This window comes from Aristolochia californica, unplaced genomic scaffold (assembly GCF_029961685.1).
Source record: "Aristolochia californica isolate CCGP_79_NKW_82.1479 unplaced genomic scaffold, dmAriCali1.0.hap1 SCAF_8, whole genome shotgun sequence".
NCBI classification, from domain to species: Eukaryota; Viridiplantae; Streptophyta; class Magnoliopsida; order Piperales; family Aristolochiaceae; genus Aristolochia; species Aristolochia californica.
The window spans coordinates 16,995,773-17,017,095 of record NW_027182279.1 but is presented as its reverse complement, the minus strand read 5'-3'; the positions used below and the strand labels follow the sequence as shown (position 1 = coordinate 17,017,095).

The following is a 21,323-nucleotide window of genomic DNA, read 5'->3' as shown; positions in this document are numbered from 1 at the left end:
AAACTTTGTGTTTTCGCTTTCCCTTCATCCTCTAAACCAAAAAGGCAAATAGATCACAACAAAATGAAAATTTTAGAGTTTATATATCAAAAAACATAAAACCAATAAAAATGTAAGTAAAGGAAATTTATTCACGCACCGCAAATGAAAAAACAAGTTTTGTTATCCAAGTTTGGGAAATTCCACTAGATGAACCCTAATAGCTCTGAATTTTATAAGAAAGAGATTTCTACTACACATGTTTTAAAAATAATTATGCATGCTTGAAACATGTTAAAGATTCAAATGACCTATGGATTCAAACCTTTTAAAGAAAATAACAAACGCTCATTAAATTCTTAAGTGAACGTGCGGTGGGATATTTACCCGAGTCAAACAAGCCATTATTTTTCCAATTTATAAAAAGTTGACCTAACAATCATAGATGATTATAAAGTGATATATCATATTTAATGGGCTATATTTTTGTAAGAAATGACTAATGGATTGGGAGTCAACACTTAGTTAAACATCCCCCGCCTCCCCCTTTTCCCCGACAAGTGCAAAACCTAATATAAAAACTAAAAAGATTTTTTTTTAAAATCCCTAAAAATTATAGACACTCTTTGGACTTATATCTCTTTCTACATTTGTGCATTGTGCATTTCAATTCTAGATGTATATTTTTTTCTTAAATGTAAACTTTTAAATTTCGCTCTCCCTTCATCCTGTAATCAAAAAAGGTAAATAGATCACAACAAAATGAAAATTTTAGAGTTTATGTATGGAAAAAAATTTTAAAAATAATAAAGTAAGTAAAGAAAATTTATTCACACACCACAAATGAACACAAAAGCTTTGTTATCTAAGTTTGAAAAATTCCACTAGTTGAACCCTACTAGCTTGGAATTTTATAAGAAAGATATTTCTTCTACACATGTTTTAAAAATGGATATGCATGCCTAAAACATGTTAAAGAAGAAAATGACCTATGGATTCAAAAGAGAATAAAAAACGCTCATTAAATTCTCAAGTAAACATGTAGTGGGATATTTACCCTAGTCAAACAAGCCATTATTTTCCCCATTTACAAAAAGCTGACCTAACATTCATAGATGATAGCAAAGGGATTTATCATGCATAACGGTATATATTTTTGTAAGAAATGACTTATGGATTGGGAGTCAACACTCAGTTAAAAATCCCCTGCCTCCCCCTTTTCCCCACAATTGCAAAACCTAATATATAAAAACTAAAAAGAGTTTTACAATCCCTAAAAATTACAGACAATCTTTGGAACTATCTCTCTCTACATTTGTACATTATGCATTTCCATTTTAGATGTATACTTTTTTCTTAAATCAAAACTTTGAGTTTTCGCTCTCCCTTCATCCCATAAAAAAAAAAAAGACAAACAAATCAAAACAAAATGAAAATTTTAGAGTTTATGTTTGGAAAAAAATTTTAAAAATAACAAATGTAAGTACAAAAAATTTATTCACACACCGAAAAATGAACACAAAAGTTTTGTTATCCAAGTTTGGGAAATTCCACTAGTTCATCCCAAATAGCTTGAAATTTTATAAGAAAGAGATTTTTTCTACACATGTTTTAAAAATGGAATTGCATGCTTGAAACATGTTAAAGATGCAAATGACCTATGGATCGAAACCTTTTAAAGAGAATAAAAAATGCTCATTAAATTCTCAAGTGAACTTGCCGTGGGATTTACCCGAGTCAAACAAGCCATTATTTTGCCCATTTACAAAAAGTTGACCTAACAATCATAGATGATGTAAAGTGATTTATCATGCATAAATAGCTATATTTTTTTAAGAAATGACTTATGGATTGGGAGTCAACACTCAGTTATAAATTCCCCGCCTCCCCCTTTTCCCGGACGATTGCAAAACCTAATATATGAAAACTAAAAAGTTTTTTTTACAATCCCTAAAAATTACAGACACTCTTTAGAATTATCTCTCTCTACATTTTTGCATTTTTCATTTCCATTTTAGATGTATACTTTTTTCTTAAATCAAAACTTTGAGTTTTCGTTCTCCCTACATCCCGTAAACAATAAAGGCAAATAGATCACAACAAAATGAAAATTTAAGAGTTTATGTATGGAAACAATTTAAAACAATAGAAAATTTAAGTAAAGAAAATTTATACACACACCACAAATGAACACAAAATTTTTGTTATCCAAGTTTGGGAAATTGCACTAGTTCAACCCTAATAGATTTGAATTTTATAAGAAAAAGTTTTCTTCTACACATGTTTTAAAAATGGATATGCATGCTTGAAACAAGGTAAAGATGCAAATGACCTACGGATCCAAACCTTTTGAAGTGAATAACAAACACTCATTAAATTCTCAAGTGAACATGCGATGACACATTTACCCGAGTCAAACTACCCATTATTTTGCCCATTTACAAAAAGCAGACCTCACAATCATAGATGATTGTAAAGTGATTAATCATGCATAAAGGGCTATATTTTTTTAAGAAATGACATATGGATTGGGAGTCAACACTCAGTTAAAAATCCACCGCCTCCCCCTTTTCCCCAATGATTGCAAAACAAAATATATAAAAACAAAAAAGATATTTTTAAAATCCCTAAAAATTATAAACACTCTTTGGAATTATATCTCTCTACATTTGTGCATTGTGCATTTCAATTTTAGATGTATACTTTTTTCTTAAATCAAAATTTTGAGTTTTCGCTCTCCCTTCATCCTATAAACAAAAGAGGCAAATAGATCACAACAAAATGAAAATTTTAGAGTTGATGTATGGAAACAATTTAAAACAATAAAAATTTAAGTAAAGAAAATTAATTCACACACCACAAATGAACACAACAGATTTGTTATCAAAGTTTGGGAAATTCCACTAGTTGAACCCTACTAGCGTAGAATTTTATAAGAAAAATTTTTTTTCTAGACATGTTTTAAAAATGGATATGAATGCTTAAAACATGTTAAAGATGTAAATGACTTATGGTTCCAAACCTTTTAAAGAGAATAACAAACGCTCATTAAATTCTCAAGTGAACGTGCGGTGGATATTTACCCGAGTCAAACAAGCCATTATTTTGCCCATTTACAAAAAGATGACCTAACAATCATAGATGATTGTAAAGTTATTTATAATACGTAACGGGCTATATTTTTGTAAGAAATGACTTATGGATTGGGAGTCAACTCCCAGTTAAAAATCCTCCACCTCCCCCTTTTTCACGACGATTGCAAAACCTAATATATAAAAACAAAAAAAAGTTTACAATCGCTAAAAATTAGAGACACTCTTTTGAATTATCTCTCTCTACATTTTTTCTTTGTTCATTTCCATTTTAATGAATATTTTTTTCTTAAATCAAAACTTTGAGTTTCCGCTCTCCCTTCGTCCCGTAAACAAAAAAGACAAATACATCACGAAAAAATGAAAATTTTAGATTTTATATATGGAAAAATTTAAAACAATAACTAATGTAAGTAAAGAAAATTTATTCACACACAACAAATGAACACAAAAGGTTCGTTATCCAAGTTTTGGAAAGTCAACTAGTTCAACCCTTTTAGATTGGAATTTTATAAGAAAGAGATTTCTTCTAAACATGTTTTAAAAATGGATATGCAGGCTTGAAACATGTTAAAGATGCAAATGACCTATGAATCCAAACCTTTTAAAGAAAATAACAAACGCTCATTAAATTCTCAAGTGAACGTGCAATGGGATATTTACCCAAGTCATACAACCCATTATTTTGCTCATTTAAAAAAAACAGATCTAACAATGATAGATGATTGTAAAGTGATTTATCATGTGTAACGGGCTATATTTTTTGTATGAAATGACTTATGGATTGGGAGTCAACACTCAGTTAAAAATCCCGCGCCTCCCCCTTTTCCCCGACGATCGCAAAACCTAATATATAAAAAATAAAAAGAATTTAAATCCCTAAAAATTATAGACACTCTTTGGAATTATCTCTCTCTACATTTTTGCATTGTGCATTTCAATTTTAGAAGTATATTTTTTTCTTAAATCAAAACTTTGAGTTTTCTCTCCTCCATTCCGTAAACAAAAAGGCAAATAGATCACAACAAAATGAAAATTTTTGGTTTAATGTATGGAAAGAATTTAAAGCAATAAAAAAATGTAAGTAAAGAAAATTTATTCACACACCACAAATGAACACAAAAGCTTTGTTATCCAAGTTTGGGAAATTCCACTACTTCAACCCTAATAGCACGGAATTTTATAAGAAAGAAATTTCATCTACACATGTTTTAAAAATATATATGCATGCTTGAAACAAGTTAAAGATGTAAATGACCTATGGATCCAAACCTTTTAAAGATAATAACAAACGCTCAGGAAATTGTCAAGTGAACACGCGGTGGGATACTTACCGGAGTCATACAAGCCATTATTTTGCCAATTTACAAAAAGCTGACCTAACAATCATAGATGATTGTAAAGTGATTTATCATGCGGAATAGGCTATATTTTTGTGAGAAATAACTTATGGATTGGGAGTCAATACTCAGTTAAAAATCTCCCACCTCCCCCTTTTCCCCGACGATTGCAAAACCTAATATAGAAAAACTAAAAAGAGTTTTTTACTATCCCTAAAAATTAGAGACACTCTTTGGAATTATTTCTCTCTACATTTGTGCATTTTTAATTTGCATTTTAGATGTATACTTTTTTCTTAAATCAAAACTTTGAGTTATCGATTTCCCTTCATCCTATAAACAAAAAAGCCAAATAGATCACAACAAAATGAAAATTTTAGAGTTTATGTATGGAAAAAATTAAAAACAATAAAAAAAATAAGTAAATAAAATTTATTCACACACCACAAATGAACACAAAAGTTTTGTTATCCAAGTTTGGAAAATTCCACTAGTTCAACCTTAATAGCTTTGAACTTTATAAGAAAGAAATTTCTTCTACACATGCTTTAAAAATGGATATGAATGCTTGAAACATGTTAAAGATGCAAATGACCTATGGATCCAAACATTCTAAAGAGAATAACAAACGTTCATTAAATTCTCAAGTGAACGTGCGGTGGGATATTTACCCGAGTCAAACAAGCCATTATTTTGCCCATTTACAAAAAGTTGACCTAACAATCATAGATGATTGTAAAGTGATTTATCATGCGTAACGGGCTATATTTTTGTAAAAAAAGTCTTATGGATTGGGAGTCAACACTTAGGTAAACCTCCCCGTCTCCCCCTTTTCCCTGACAATTGCAAAACCTAATATATAAAAACTAAAAAGTGTTTACAATCCCAAAAAATTATAGACATTCTTTGGAATTATCTCTCTCTACATTTTTGCATTGTGCATTTCCATTTAAGATATATAATTTTTTCTTAAATCAAAACTTTGAGTTTTCGCTCTCCCTTCTTCCCGTAAACAAAAAAGGCAAATAGATCACAACAAAATGAAAACTTTAGAGTTTATGTATGGAAAAATTTTTAAAAAATCACAAATGTATGTAAAAAAAAATTATTTACACAAAAAAAAATGAACACAAAAGTTTTGTTATCCAAGTTTGGGAAATTCTTCTAGTTCAACCCTAATAGCTTGGAATTTTATAAAATAGAGATTTCCTCTACACACGTTTTAAAAATGGATATGAATGCTTGAAACCTGTTATAGTTGAAAATGACCTATGGATCCAAACTTTTTAAAGAAAATAACAAACGTTCATTAAATTCTCAAGTGAACGTGCAGTGGGATATTTACCCGAGTCAAACAAGCCATTATTTTGCCTATTTACAAAAAGTTGACCTAACCACCATAGATGATTGTAAAGTGATTTATCATGCGTAACGGGCTATATTTTTGTTACAAAAGTCTTATGGATTGGGAGTCAACACTTAGTTAAAAAACCATGCCTCCCCCTTTTCCCCGACGATTGCAAAACCTAATATATAAAAACTAAAAATAAATTACAATCCCAAAAAATTACAGACACTCTTTGAAATTATCTCTCTCTACATTTGTGCATTGTGCATTTCCATTTAAGATGTATACTTTTTTCTTAAATCAAAACTTTGAGTTTTCGCTCTCCCTTCTTCCCGTAAACAAAAAAGGCAAATAGATCACAACAAAATGAAAAATTTAGAGTTTATGTATGGAAAAAATTAAAACACATAACTTTCTACAATTATATGGCCTTGTTAGCGCTTTTTTTTTTTTCGGAAACGTTGGGAAAATATTTCTAGTAAAAATACGTCTTCATGGACCATTAGTGCCTCATGTTTCCTGAAAAACACTTTTTAGGCAGAAAATTCTTTCTTGGAAAACTTTGCTAAAACAAATTACTTTCTATAACTATAAGGTTTTGTTAGTGATTTTTTTCAGGAAACGTTGGAAAAATATTTCTAGTAAAAATACATCTTGAAGGACCATTTGAGCCTGAAGTTTTCTGGAAACACTTTTCTACCTGAAAATTCTTGCCGGTAATCATTTTTGGTAAACCATTTTTTGCTGAAACAAAATAATTTCTGCAACTATAAGGCATTATTAGTGCTTTTTCAAGGAAATGTTCGAAATTTATTTCTTCTAAAAATACATTTCCGTGGACTTTCAGTGCCTCATACTTCCTTCAAAATCTTTTCAAACAGAAAATTCTTACCAGGAAAATTTTGTGTTATGGCAATTTTTACTAAAAAAAATAACTACCATAAGGCCATGTTAATGCCTTTTTTTAGGAAATGTTCAAAAAATATTTCTTGTAAAAATACTTGTCCAGAGAGCATTATAGCCTCATGTTCCAGGAATCACTTTTCTTGTTGAAAATTCTTACCTGAAAAGTTTTGGTGTAAGGCATTTTTTCTATTACAAATAACTTTTTACAATCAGTAAAGCTTTGTTACTACCTATTTTTGGAAACTTTAGGAATTTATTTCTAGTAAAAATACATCTCCAAGGTCCATTAGTGCCTCATGTTTCCTAAAAACACTATTCAAGCTGAAATTTCTTACCAAGGAATTTTTGTTGAAACAAATTACACTCTACAACTCTAAGGTCAAGTTAGTGCCTTTATTCATGAGACATTGGAAAACCATTTCCAGTAAAAATATGTCTCCAGGGATCCATAGTGCCTCATATTTCTAGAAAACACTTTTTAAGCTGAAAAATTGTTACCTAGAAAATTTTGAGGTAAGGCGATTTTTGAGAAAACAAATTACTTTCTAAAACAAAAAAGCCTAGTAAGTGCATTTTTTTTCAGAAAATGTTTGAAATTTATTTTTTGTAAAAATAAATCTCGAGGGACCAATAGTGCCTCATGTTTCATAGAAAAACTTTTCTAGCTGAAAATTCTTACCAGGAAACTATTGTGGTAAAGAAATTTTTGCTGAAACAAATTACTTTCTAAAACTATAAGGCCTTGTTAGTGTATTTTTTTAAAAATGTTGGAAAAGTATTTCTAGTGAAAATACAACTCTTGGGATCATTACTGCCTCATGTTCCCTAGAAACATTTTTCATGTTGAAAATTCTTACCATGGAAATTTTGTGGTATGGATCTTTTTTATGAAATAAATTACTTTCTACAACAATAAGGCATTGTCAATGTTTTTTTTTTAGAAACAGTGGAAATGCATTTTCATTAAAAATACATCTCCAAGGACCATTAGTACTTCATGTTTCTTGGAAACACTATTCAAGCTAAAAATTCTTCCAAGAAAAAATTTTCTGAAAAAAATTACTTTCAACAACTATATGACCTTGTTAGTGCATTTTTTAAGGAAACATTGTGAAATATTTGTAGTAAAAATACGTCTCCATGGACTATTAGTGCCTCATATTTTATGGAAAATTTTCAGGCAGAAAATCTTTCTTGGAAAACTTTGCTGAAACAATTATTTTTCTATAACTATAACGTTTGGTAACTTCTTTTTTTTTTTTTTTTGCAGGAAACTTTGGTACAATATTACTGGTTAAAATATATCTCCAAGGACCATTATGGTCTCATGTTTTCTGGAAACACTTTTTTACCTAAACATTCTTACCAAGAATTGTTTTTGGTAAAGCATTTTTTGCCAAAAAAAATTGCTTTTTACAACTATGGCCTTGTTAGTGTATTTTTTCAGGAAACATTGGAAAAGAATTTTCACTAAAAATACATCTCCATGGGCCATCAAGGCAACATATTTCCAAGAAACACTTTTCAAGCTGAAAATGCTTACAAATAAAAATGTTTAATAAGGTAATTAACGCAAAACAAATTCATTTTACTACTATAAAGCCTTGCAAAAAAATCATACCATGAAAATTTTGGTGTAAGGATATTTTTTTTTGAAACAAATAAGTTTTTACATCATTAAGATCTTGTTACTGCCTTTTTTTAGGAAACTTTGTAAAAGTATTTCTAGTAGAGATAAGTCTCTAGGGTCCATTAGTGCCTCATGTTTCCTGGATACACTATTCAAGCAGAAAATTCTTACTACGAAAAATTTGATATAAGGCAATTTTTGCCCAAAACATTACTTTTAACAACTACAAGGCCTTGTAAGTACTCTTTTTTTCAGGAAACGTTGAAAAATTATTTCTAGTAAAATTACTTCTCTAGGGATCATTAGTGCCTCAAATTTCCAACAACCACTTTTCTTGTTGAAAATTCAAACCCAGAAAATTTTGAGGTAAGACATTTTTTTGTGAAAACAAATTACTTTCTACAACCACGAGGCCTTGTTAGTGCATTTTTTTAGAAAATGTTTGAATGTATTTTTAGTAAAAATACATCTCGAGGGACCATTAGTACCTCATGTTTCCTAGAAAATTTTAAAAAAGAAACTATTGTGGTAAAGCAATTTTGCTGAAACAAATTACTTTCTACAATTATAAGGCCTTGTTAGTGCATTTTTTTAGGAACTTTGGAAAATTATTTCTAGCAAAAATATGACCCTTGGGACCATTACTGTCTCATGTTTCCTAGAAACCTTTTTCATGTAGAAAACTCTTACCAGGAAATTTTTGTGGTTAGGATATTTTTTATGAAACAAATTACTTTATACAACTATAAGGCCTTGTTAGTGCATTTTTTTGGTAATGCTGAAAATATGTCCCTAGTTAAAATATGTCCCAGGAACCATTAGTGCCTCATGTTACCTGGAAACACTTTTCAAGCTAAAAATTCTTAGTAGAAAATTTTTGCTGAAACAAATTACTTTCTTCAACTATATGACCTTGTAAATGTATTTTTTTCATAAAACATTGGGAAAATATTTCTAGTAAAAATATGTCTCCATGGATGATTTGTGCCTCATGTTTCCTAAAAAGCACTTTTGAGGCTGAAAATTCTTACTTTCGAAAACTTTGCTTAAACATGTTATTTTCTATAACGGTAAGGTTTTGTTAATGATTTGTTTTTAGAAAATTTTGGAAAAGTATTTCTAGTAAAAATATGTCTCTAAGGACCATTAGTGCCTAATTTTTTTGGAAATACTTTTCTGCCTGAAATTCTTACTAAGAATCCTTTTTGGTAAAACAACTTTTTGCCGAAAAAATTGCTTTCTACTACTATAAGGCTTTGTTAGTGTATTTTTTAAGAACATGTTGGAAAAGCATTTCTACTAAACATATGTCTCCATGGAGCATGAAACACATTTCAAGCTGAAAATTTTTACCAGGAAAATTTAGTTATAAGGCATTTTTGCTGAAAAAATTACTTTTCACTGCAATAAAGCCTTATTAATGCCTTTTTTCAGGAAACATTAGAAAAATATTTCTAGTAAAAATACATGTCCAGGGACCATTAGTTCCTAATGTTTCCAGGAATCACTTTTCTCATTCAAAATTCTTTCCAAAAAAATTTTAGTCTAAGGAATTTTTTTCTAAAACAAATATTTTTACATCATTAAGGCCTTGTAATTGCCCTATTAAGGAAACTTTGGAAATTTATTTCTAGTAAAAATACATCTCTAGGGTTCATTAGTGCCTCATGTTTCCTAAAAACACTATTCAAGGTGAAAATTCTTACCAGGAAAATTTTGATGTAATGCAATTTTAGCTTAAACAAAATACGTTTAACAACTACAGAGCTTGTTAGTTCATATTTTTCTAGAAACATTGGAAAAGTATTTCTAGTAAAATTACATCTCTAGGGACCATTAGTGCATATTTCCTAGAAACACTTTTCTAGCTAAAAATTCTTACTAGGAACATTTTGAGGTAAGGAATTTTTTGTGAAAAACAAATTACATTCTACTACCATATGGCCTAGTTAGTGCATTTCTTCAAAAAATGTTCAAAAAGTATTTTTAGTAAAATAACGTCTCAAGGGACCATTACTGCCTCATGTTTCCTAGAAAAACTTTTCTTGCCAAAAATTCTTACCAAGAAACTATTTTGGTAAAGCAATTTTTGCTGAAACAAATTACTTTATACAACTAGTCTTGTTAGTGAATTTGTTTTGGAAATTTTGGAATATACATTCTAGTTAAAAAAATGACCATTGGGACCATTACTGCCTCATTTTCCTAGAAACATTTTTCAAGTTGAAAATACTTCCCTTGTTAGTGCATTATTTTGGAAATGCTCGAAATGTATTTCTAGTAAAAATACGTCTACAAGGACCATTAATGCCTCATGTTTCATGGAAACACTTTTCAAGCTGAAAATTGTTACTAGATTTTTTTTCTTAAACAAATTAATTTCTACAAGTATACGACCTTGTTAGTGAATTTTTTAAGGTAACATTGGGAATGTATTTCTAGTAAAAATATGTCTCCACGGACCATTAGTGCCTCATGTTTCCAATAAAACACTTTTCAGGTAGAAAATTCATACTTGGAAAACTTTGATGAAACAAATTAATTTCTATAACTATAAGGTTTTATTGGTGATTTTTTTATGAAGTAGTGGAAAAGTATTTCTAGTAAAAATAAGTCTCCAAGGATCATTAGTGCCACATGTTTTCTAGAAAAACTTTTCTTCCAGAAAATTTTTACCAATAATCTTTTTTGGTAAACCAATTTTTGACGAAAAAATTGCTTTTTGCAACTATTAGACCTTGTTAGTGTATCCTTTTAGGGAACGTTAGAAAAGTATTACTAGTATAAACTACATTTTGATGGATGGTCAATGCCTTATATTTTCATGAAACACTTTGCAAGCTGAAAGTTCTTACTAGCAAAATTTTGAAGAAATAATTTTTTTGCTGAAAAAATTTACATATTACTACTATAAAGTTGTGTTATTGCCTTTTTTAGGAAACATTGGAAAAATATTTCTAGTAAAAATACGTGTCCTGGGACCATTATTGCCTCATGTTTTCAAGAATCACTGTTCCTGTTGAAAATTCTTACCTAGAAAATTTTATTGTAAGGCAATTTTTATTACCAAATATTTTTTTACGTCATTAAGGCCTTCTTACTACCCTTGGGACAATTAGTACCTCATGTGTCCTAGAAACATTTTTCACGTTGAAAATTCTTACTAGGGAAATTATGTGGTAAGGATATTTTTTTATCAAACAAATTACTTTACACAACTATAAGGCCTTGTGCCTCAAGTTGGAAATGATGGAAATGTATTTCTGGTAAAAATATATCTTAAGGGACCATTTGTGCCTCAAGTTTCTTGGAAACACTTTTCAAGCTGAAAATTCTTACTAGAAATTTTTTGATTAAACAAATTACTCTCTAAAAATGACCTTGTTAGTCCATTTTTAAAGGAAACATTGGGAACATACTTCTAGTAAAAATACATCTCCATGGACCATTAGTGCCTCATATTTCCTGGAAAATCCTTTTCAGGCAAAAAATTCTTGTTTGGAAAACTTTGCTTAAACAAATTATTTTTTATAAATGTAAGGTTTTGTTAGTAAGTTTTTTTCAAGAAACGTCGCAAAAGTATTTCTTGTAAAAATATGTCTACAAGGAACACCTCATGTTTTCTGGAAACAATTTTCTACCTGAAAATTATTACCAAGAATCTTTTTTGGTAAAACAATTTTTGCCGAAAAAATTGATTTCTTCAAATATTAGGCCTTGTTAGTGTATTATTTTAGGAAACGTTGGAAAATTATTTCTACTAAAAGTTCATCTCCAAGGACCGTGAATGCTTCATATTTCCATGAAACACTTTTCAAGCTGAAAAATTCCTATCAGGAAAATTTGGTAAACAAGCAATTTTTGCTGAAAAAATTACATTATACTACTATAAAGCCTTGTTAATGCCTTTTTTCAGTAAAAATTAGAAAATTATTTCTAGTAAAAATACGTGTCATGGGACCAATAGTGCATCATATTTTTAAGAATCACTTTTCTTGTTCAAAATTCTTACAAGGAAAATTTTGGTGTAAAGAATTTTTTTTCTAAAACAAATAACTATTTATATCATTAAGGCCTTCTTACAGCCTTTTTAGGAAACATAGGAAACATATTTCTAGTCAAAATACGTCTCTAGGGCCCATTATTGCCTAATGTTTCCTTGAAATACTATTCAAGCTGAAAATTCTTTCTAGGAAAATTTTGATGTAAGGCAATTTTTGCTTAATCAAATTACTTGAAACAACTACAAGGCCTTGTTAGTATTTTTTTCTCTCAGGAAATGTTGAAAGAGTATTTCTAGTAAAATTACATCTCTAGTGACCAATTGTGCTTCATATTTCCTAGAAACACTTTTCTAGCTCAAAATTCTTACTAGGAAAATTTTGTGGTAAGGCAATTTTTGCGAAAACAAATTACTTTCTACAACAACAAGGCCTTGTTAGTGCATTATTTCAAAGAAAGTTCGAAATATATTTTTTGTAAAAATACGTCCTGAACGATTATTAGTGCCTCATGTTTCCTGGAAAAACTTTTCTAGTTGAAAATTCTTACTAGGAAACTATTGTGGTAAAGCAAATTTTGCTGAAATAATTTACTTTCTAAAACTATAAGGCCTTGTTAGTACATTTTTTTAGGAACGTTGGAAAAATATTTCTTGTAAAAATATGACCCTTGGGACCATTATTGCCTCATGTTTCCTAGAAACATTTTTCAAGTTGAAATTTCTTCCAAGGGATATTTTGTCATAAGGATATTTTTTTATGAAACAAATTACTTTCTACGACTATAAGGCCTTGTTAGTGCTTTTTTTTGAAAATGTTTGAATTATATTTCGAGTAAAAATACATCCCCAGGGTCCATTATGGCCTTATATTTTTTGGAAACACTTTTCAAGCTGAAAATTCTTACAAGAAATTTTTGCTGAAACAAATTACTTTCTACAACTATAGGACCTTGTTAGTGCATTTTTTCTTGAGACAATGGGAAAATATTTATAGTAAAAATAAATATCCATGAACCATTAGTGCCTCATGTTTCTATAAATCTCCATGAACCATTAGTGCCTCATGTTTCCTGGAAAACACTTTTTAGGAGAAAAATTCCTACTTAGAAAAGTCTGTTGAAGGAAACTTATTTCTATAAATTTAAGGTTTTATTAGTGATTTTTCTTTCAAGAAACATTAGAAAAGTGTTTCTAGTAAAAATACGTCTCATGGGACCATTGGAAACACTTTTCTACCTGAAAATTTCTTAATAAAAATCTTCTTTGGTAAAGCATTTTTTGCTGAAAATTTTGCTTTCTACAACTATGACGCCTTGTTAGTGTATTTTTTATCAAATGTTGGAAAATAATTTCTAATAAAAATATATCTCCATGGATCATCAGTGCCTCATATTTCTATGAAACACTTTTCAAGATGAAAATTCTTTCCAAAAAATTATGTAAAATAACAATTTTTACTAAAAAAAATTACATTTTACAACTATTAAGCCTTGTTAATGGATTTTTTCCAGAAACGTTAGAAAAGAATTTCTAATAAAAATATGTGTCTAGGGACCCTTAGTGCCTCAAGTTTCATGGAATAACTTTTCTTGTTGAATAATATTTCTAGGAAAACTTTTGCGTAAGGTATTTTTCTGAAACGAATAACTTTTTACAACATTACGGCCAGGTTACAGCCTTTTTTAGGAAACTTTGGAAATGTATTTCTAGTAAAAATATGTCTCTAGGGTCCATTATTGCCTCATGTTTCCTATAAACACTATTCAAGTTGAAAATTTTTACCCAACAAACTTTTGAAGTGAGGCAATATTTGCTAAAACAAAATACTTTTAACAACTACTAGGCCTTGTTAGTACTTTTTTTTTCTGGAATGTTGGAAAAGTATTTATGGTAAAATTACATCTCTAGGGACCATTAGTGCCTCATATTTCCTAGAAGCACTTTTCTAGCCAAAAATTCTTACCAGGAAAATTTTGAGGTAAGGAAATTTTTGCAAAAAATAAATTACTTTCTACAACAACCACAAGGCCTTGTTAGTTCATTTTTTTAAGGAAATGTTTGAAAGTTTTTTTTAGTAAAAATACATCATGAGGGACCACTAGTGCTTCATGGTTCCTAGAAAAACGTTTTTTAGTTGAAAATCATTACCAGGAAACTATAATGTTAAAACATTTTTTGTTAAAACAAATTACTTTCTACAACTATCAGGCTTTGTTACTACATTTTTTTTTATAAATGTTTGAAAAGTATTTTAAGTAAAAATATGACCCTTGGGACCATTACTGCCTCATGTTTCGTAGAAACATTTTTCATGTTGAAAATTCTTACCAGGGAAATTTTGTGGTAAGAATATTTTTTATGAAACAAATTACTTTCTACAACTACAAGGCCTAGTTAGGGAATTTTTTTGGAAATGTTGTTAAAGTATTTCTAGTAAAGATACCTCTCCAGGGATCATTAGTTCCTCGTGTTTCCTGGAAACACTTTTGAGGTAGAAAATTCTTACTAGAAAAATTTTACTTAAACAAATTTCTTTTTTCAACTATATGACCTTGTCAGTGCATTTTTTCAAAAAATGTTGGACAAGTACTTCTAGTAAAAATATGGCTCCATGGACCATTAGTGCCTCATGTTTCCTGGAAAACATTTTTCAGGCAAAAAAATATTAAATGGAAAACTTTACTGAAACAAATTATTTTCTACAAATATAAAGTTTTGTCATTGATTTTATTTTCAGGAAACATTGGAAATGTATTACATGTAAAAATACGTCACCAAGGACCATTAGTGCCTCATTTTTTTTGGAAACACTTTCCTAATTGAAAATTCTTACCAAGAATCTTTTTTTGTAAAGATATTTTTACCGAAAGAAATTGCTTTCTGCAACAATAAGGCCTTGTTAGTGTATTTTCTTAGGAAACATTGGAAATATATTTCTACTAAAAATACGTCAACATGGACCATCATTGCCTCATATTTCCATTAAACACTTTTTAAGCTAAAAATTCTAACTAGGAAAATTTTTTAATAAATATATTTTTGTTGAAAAAATTACATTTTACAACTATATAGCTTTGTTAATGCCTTTTTTTCAGGAAACATTGGAAAAGTATTTCTTGTAAAAGTACATGTCCAGGGACCAGTAGTGCCTTATGTTTCAAGAAAATCACTTTCTTGTCAAAAATTCTTACCAGGAAAATTTTGGTGTAAGGAATTTTTTTCTAAAACAAATAACTTTATATATCATCAAGGCCTTGTTATAACGTTTTTTAGGAAAATTTTAATTGTATTTCTAGTAAAACTACTTCTCCAGGGTCCATTAGTACATCATGTTTCCTGGAAACACTATTTAAGCTGAAAATTCTTACCTGGAAAATTTTGTTGTAAGACAATTTTTGTTGAAATAAATTACTTTCTATAACTCAAAGGTCTAGTTAGTGTCTTTATTTAGGAGACATTGGAAAGGTATTTCTAGTAAAAATACGTCGCAAAGGATGATTAGTGCCTTATGTTTCCAGGAAACACTTTTTAAGCTAACAATTGTTACCAAGAAAATTTCTTGGTTTGGCAATTTGTGCTAAAATAATTTCTACAACCACAAGGACTAGTTAGTGCATTTTTTTAGGGAATGTTTGGAAAATATTTTTAGTAAAAATACATCGTGATGGACCATTAGTGCCTCATGTTTCCTGGAAAAAAAATTTCTAGCTGAAAATTCGTACCAAGAAACTATTGTGGTAAAGCAATTTTTTTCTAAAGCAAATTACTTTCGACAATTATAAAGCCTTGTTAGTGCATTTTTTTTGTAAACATTGGAAAAAGTATTTCTAGTAAAAATATGAACCTTGGGTTACTACCTCATGTTTCCTAGAAAAAAATTTCATGTTGAAAATTCTAAGCAGGGAAATTTTGTGGTTAGGATTTTTTTATGATACAAATTACTTTCTATAACTATAAGGTCTTCTTAGTGCATTTTTTGGACAAGATAGAAATGTATTTCTTATAAAAATAAATCTCCAAGGACAATTAGTACCTCATGTTTCCTAGAAAGACTTTTGAAGTTGAAAATTCTTACTCGAAATTTTTTGTTGAAACAAATTACGTTCTACAACTATATGACCTTGTTAAAGCATTGATTTAGGAAACGCTAAGAAAATATTTTTAGTAAAAATACGTCTCCATGGACCATTAGTGCCTCATGTTTCCTAGAAAACACATTTTAGGCAGAAAATTCTTTCTAGGAAAACTTTGCCAAAACAAATTACTTTCTATAACTAGAAGGTTTTGTTAGTGATATTTTTTCAAGAAACGTTGGAAAAGTATTTCTAGTAAAAATACATCTCCAATGACCATTAGTGCCTGATGTTTTCTGGACACACTTTCAACTTGAAAATTCATTCTAGGAATCATTTTTGGTAAAACACTTTTTGCTGAAACAAATTAATTTATGCAAATATTGTTGATTTTCAGGACTCCACGGATTTAGCTCATAGAGAAAAAGAGAAATGGACTCATTGAGAGAAAACAAGAGGAAAAAAAGGTTATGGACTTGATATATGGGCCTTGAGCCCATCTTCCACATCTCTTGGATGTGTGGGTCTTCCTTGGTCTTATGGGCTTGGGCCCATCTTCCAACACACATGGATTTGTCAGCCTTCCTAGGTCGTGTGGGTTTGGGCCCATCTTCCAACAAACCCCCTCATGCTAGTGGTCTCTTCCATGAGGCCCAGTTGGCATAAGATAAGTGAGATTAAAATCACTCCAAGCCGTACAACATTGCTCCATAGTCTAGTCATAACCCATGTTGGATGTAGGGCACACTCCTATCTTTTATAGGTAGTGGGACGCAATACTCAGAAGTGTAATAAAACTCCATCACCGTGTCCCTCCACGGGACAACGACTCTCAAGTGATGGGAGTAATAAATGCCAATTAAGAGGGGTAACATATATGTAGTAATACTCTCCTCCATCACGGTGTCCCAACCCACACACCGAGTCTCATAGGTCGAAATGGGTGATAAGTGGGTAAAGCCTGTCATTTAGAAGATGGCAATAAAAAACCCCCCGGTATCTATATGAAAAAGTCTCAATGGAATTAAAACACCCATATGTATGTATAAATGGACTTAAACTCCCATCCGAAGCAACATTCAAAAGGTTGGCCCAAAGATATGTGAGAGTCAAATAAAGGATGGTAGGAGAAAGGATATCGAGGCCACCTCTTCTTCAATAATAATGTCTCATCCAAAAAGACACAATAGCAGCAGCTGAAATGGGCCTGAGTCCATATAACATGACCATCTTCCAATACACATAACACGTATCAAAATAATAAACTTTGTAAAATGACCCATGAAATAATCCAATGCAATAAGTTGACCAACAAATATGTTGTGCCTCAAAATAATAATTCAGCTGGAAAAAGTACCAAATTGCGTTGAGTCAAATAGTAGATCAATATGTCCTAGTTGTAGAAGAATAGGTATAAAACTTGGGACCTAGACATGTATATCGAGGTAAAAAAATAACTAAAGCGAGTCAGGCTAACCAGGACAGAGTTGACTTGGACAGAGTTGACTCGGTTGACCCAACCCACTAGGTTAACCCGAGGGAATAGAATGAGTCGGGCGGGTCGGTAGGTTGCCCGGCAAGGTCTGGTTAGGGTTGGCAAAACCAACGCTAGATTAAAATCAATCTACCTAACTTGGTGAATAAAATACAAAAATACCTTCATCTTCCTGCCTGCTTCCAAATAGATTGGAAAACCAAAGACAATCATGGTAGGAGATCTTGTAGTAGCAGTCGGAGAAAGGAAAAACGCCAATGAAGAATTTCCAAATTTTCAAAAACCAGCTGCAAGATCAAACCAAGATCAAATTTCTAGATTGACGGCAGATAACGGGAGCAGAAGTAGATACGACCAGATTGTCAGCAAGATTATGTCCGAAAAAAATGTCTTCGTTGCTGTTAGATTCAGAAAATTAGTAGACAATGCTAGAACTACTGATCAATCCAAACGGAAAAAAAAATTTCCAAACAAGAAAGAAATCACTTGTTTTGAAAAAAATATGCCAGTGGAGATGCCTTTCCAAGATAAACTTCTTTAGCGTATAACTTGTTAGATCCTTGATTGAGGATGATCAATACGGCCAGATAACTCACAAGATTAACTTGGAATGAATCCAACGACCAGGCTGAATGAGAGAGCAATACGACATCTGAATAACTTCTGAATTAGTCTGACAGTAGAGATGATACAATTCTATCTCCAGAAAGTAGTAGACATATGAGGCAGGATCAGAGAACCAAAGATCCAGCAGCAACCAAATAGAAATAAACCATAATGCCAGGATAATTTGATCTAGCTGGATAATTGAATGGAAAACAAAGAATAAGATCAATTTACGATCTTCTCCAACATGGGATGGACAACAGCAATGGGATTTTCTCGTAGTCTCGGGAGCAGAGTCATCTTCTCCCGCGATGCTGGCTTTCAAACAGTTATGAAAAACTTGAGAACCACCAAGACTTCAGATGGTAATCACGGCATCTTCGGAGAAGCAACGGACAAAAAATCAATCAGCAAAGGAACTTTCCGAAATCAGTAAAGTCATCTTCCTTGCTTCCTAAATAGAACCAAAAAAAAAATCTGGCTGGCAATGGAAATCTTTCAACTAGCGAGAAAATACTAGGATGAAGAATAATCTATATAATAAAGAATAATCAATCAAAGTAGCAATATGAGCAAAGAAAAGAGAAAAAATATGGGTTTCACTAGGGGAGAGAATAAGCAAAACACAAGGACACAAGACAAAGAGATAGAAAAGGAATTTTTGGAACCATAGCTACGAGTCCTGAAAATCAATGCTCTGATACCATATTGATTTTCAGGACTCCATGGATTTAGCTCATGGACAAAAAGAGAAAGGGACTCATAGAGAGAAAATAGGAGGAAGAAGAAGTTATGGACTTGATCTATGGGCCATGAGCCCATCTTCCACATCTCTTGGATGTGTGGGTCTTCCTTGCTCTTATGGACCGACTATTAGTGTCTCATAGTTCCGTGGAACAATTTTCAAGCTGAAAATTCTTACATAGAAAATTTTGTGGTATTTCAATTTTTCAAGAAAAAAAAATTACATTTGACTACTATAAGGCCTTGTTAATGCCTTTTTTCAAAAAAATTTGGAAAAATATTTCTAGTAAAAATACATGTCCAGGGACCATTAGTGCCTCATGTTTCCAAGAATCACTTTTCTTGATGAAATTTCTTACTTGGAAAATTTTAGTGCAAGGTAAGTTTTTTTCTGAAACAACTAAGTTTTTACATCATTATGGCCTTATTAGTGCCTTTTTAGGAAACTTTGGAAATGTATTTCTAGTAAAATTATATCTCTAGCGTCTATTAGTGCCTCATGTTTTCTGGAAACACTTTTCAAGGAGAAAAGTTTTTACCAAGAATTTTTTTTGGAAGACAATTACTTTCAACTCTAAGGTCTTGTTAGTGCCTTTAGTTAGGAGACACTGGAAAATTATTTTTTGAAGAGAAGATATGGAAGCCTCTTACATGACTTTCATAATAAGAAGTCTTACAAAACCAAAATTATTATGGAAAGAGGTCTCATAGAAGAGTTTAAATTTAAAGGTGTTTTAGCTATGTTAGTCTTCTATTTATATTGAGTTATTTAATTATGTTATGACTTACCTTTAAGTGTTAGAGTTTGGCCGTAATTGGGACAAAGGTAGTTTAATTGTAATTGGACTCTACCAGTTTCCTCTATTATAAATAGGGGTTCACGTACTCTAATTAAAACAAGTCAATTAAGTATTTCTCTTTTCCATAAATTCAACATAGTATCAGAGCTCGTTCTGTGAGTTGACTAGGTCAACCCACACAGTTAATGTGATCCTTTTTTGATCTATGATCACTAGCAATTTAGAAGCTTCTAGACCTTGTTCATCTTGAAGTGTCGTGTCGTTCCTACTTGGATTGCAGAGTTAGAAATCGGCTATACATCCAATACTAGAAGTTGAATTTATTCTATAGTTGGCATCTCCCTTATTCCTGAAAGTTTTTGCTCGAGCTGGTGTCATCTTGCAATCATTGTTATTATTTTTCCATTGCAGTTGTGTCTCACTGATTGGAAACCCTCCCAAGTAGGCGTAGATTGTCTTGATGTCATAATTTCCACTGCTTCATAACCCAACTGAACGGTAATCTCAGCCCGGTGATTCTGCTGTCTACTGATCAGTCTACTATTTCTGGTCCACACCCCATCACGCATCTCTCCTCCAGTAGATCAAGGACATACTTCCTTGGAGATAGTATAATCCCATGTTTGGACTGTAGTACTTCAATGCCCAGAAAGTACTTAAGTAGTCCAAGATTTTTAGTCTTGGATTCTTCATATATCTTTTCCTTGGTTTCTTGAATGCCCTCAGGATCACTACCGGTTAAGATAATATCATCAACATATATAGTTCAAAATCACTTTGCCTTTAGGTGTGTCTTTAAGAAATACAAAGTGATATATGAAATATCTATGAAATTCGGCCCGTATAAGTGGTTGGCTAAATTTATCAAACCATGCACGAGGAGACTATTCTAGATCATAAAGGGATTTATTCAATCGACATGCCAACTCCCCCTCAACCACAAATCCAAGTGGTTATTGCATATAAATTTCTTCCTTTATATCCCCATTGAGAAAAGATTTTTTCACATCTACTTGATAGACCGGCCAAGAAGAATTAGTAGCAAGCGATAATAAAATTTGTACCAAGTTCAATTTGGCTACCAGAGAGAATGTTTCCTCATAACCGATCCCATAACACTACGTATAGCCTTTAGAAATTAAGTAGAACTTAAGGCGAGCAACTGATCCATCTGGATTGTGCTGATAGGTTTTTAATCTAATGGAAGAGGAGCTAGAGCCCATGTCTGATTCTCATAGAGTGCCTGCATTTCTTCATCCATTGTCTTCCACCCTAGATGTTTCAGAGCCTTCTGATAGGACCGTGGG

General features: G+C 31.2%; 1 protein-coding gene across 1 annotated transcript in view; it reads right to left on the bottom strand.

The window, feature by feature from the left end:
• Positions 1 to 17,094, bottom strand: part of LOC137938325 (E3 ubiquitin-protein ligase AIP2-like) — a 41,659-nt gene extending 24,565 nt beyond the window's left edge. Inside the window, exon 1 of the mRNA XM_068783303.1 lies at positions 16,994 to 17,094. Within this exon, the coding sequence (XP_068639404.1) occupies positions 16,994 to 17,094 (101 nt within the window). The remainder of the gene's footprint in view (positions 1 to 16,993) is intronic.
• Between the last annotated feature and the right edge of the window lie 4,229 nt (positions 17,095 to 21,323).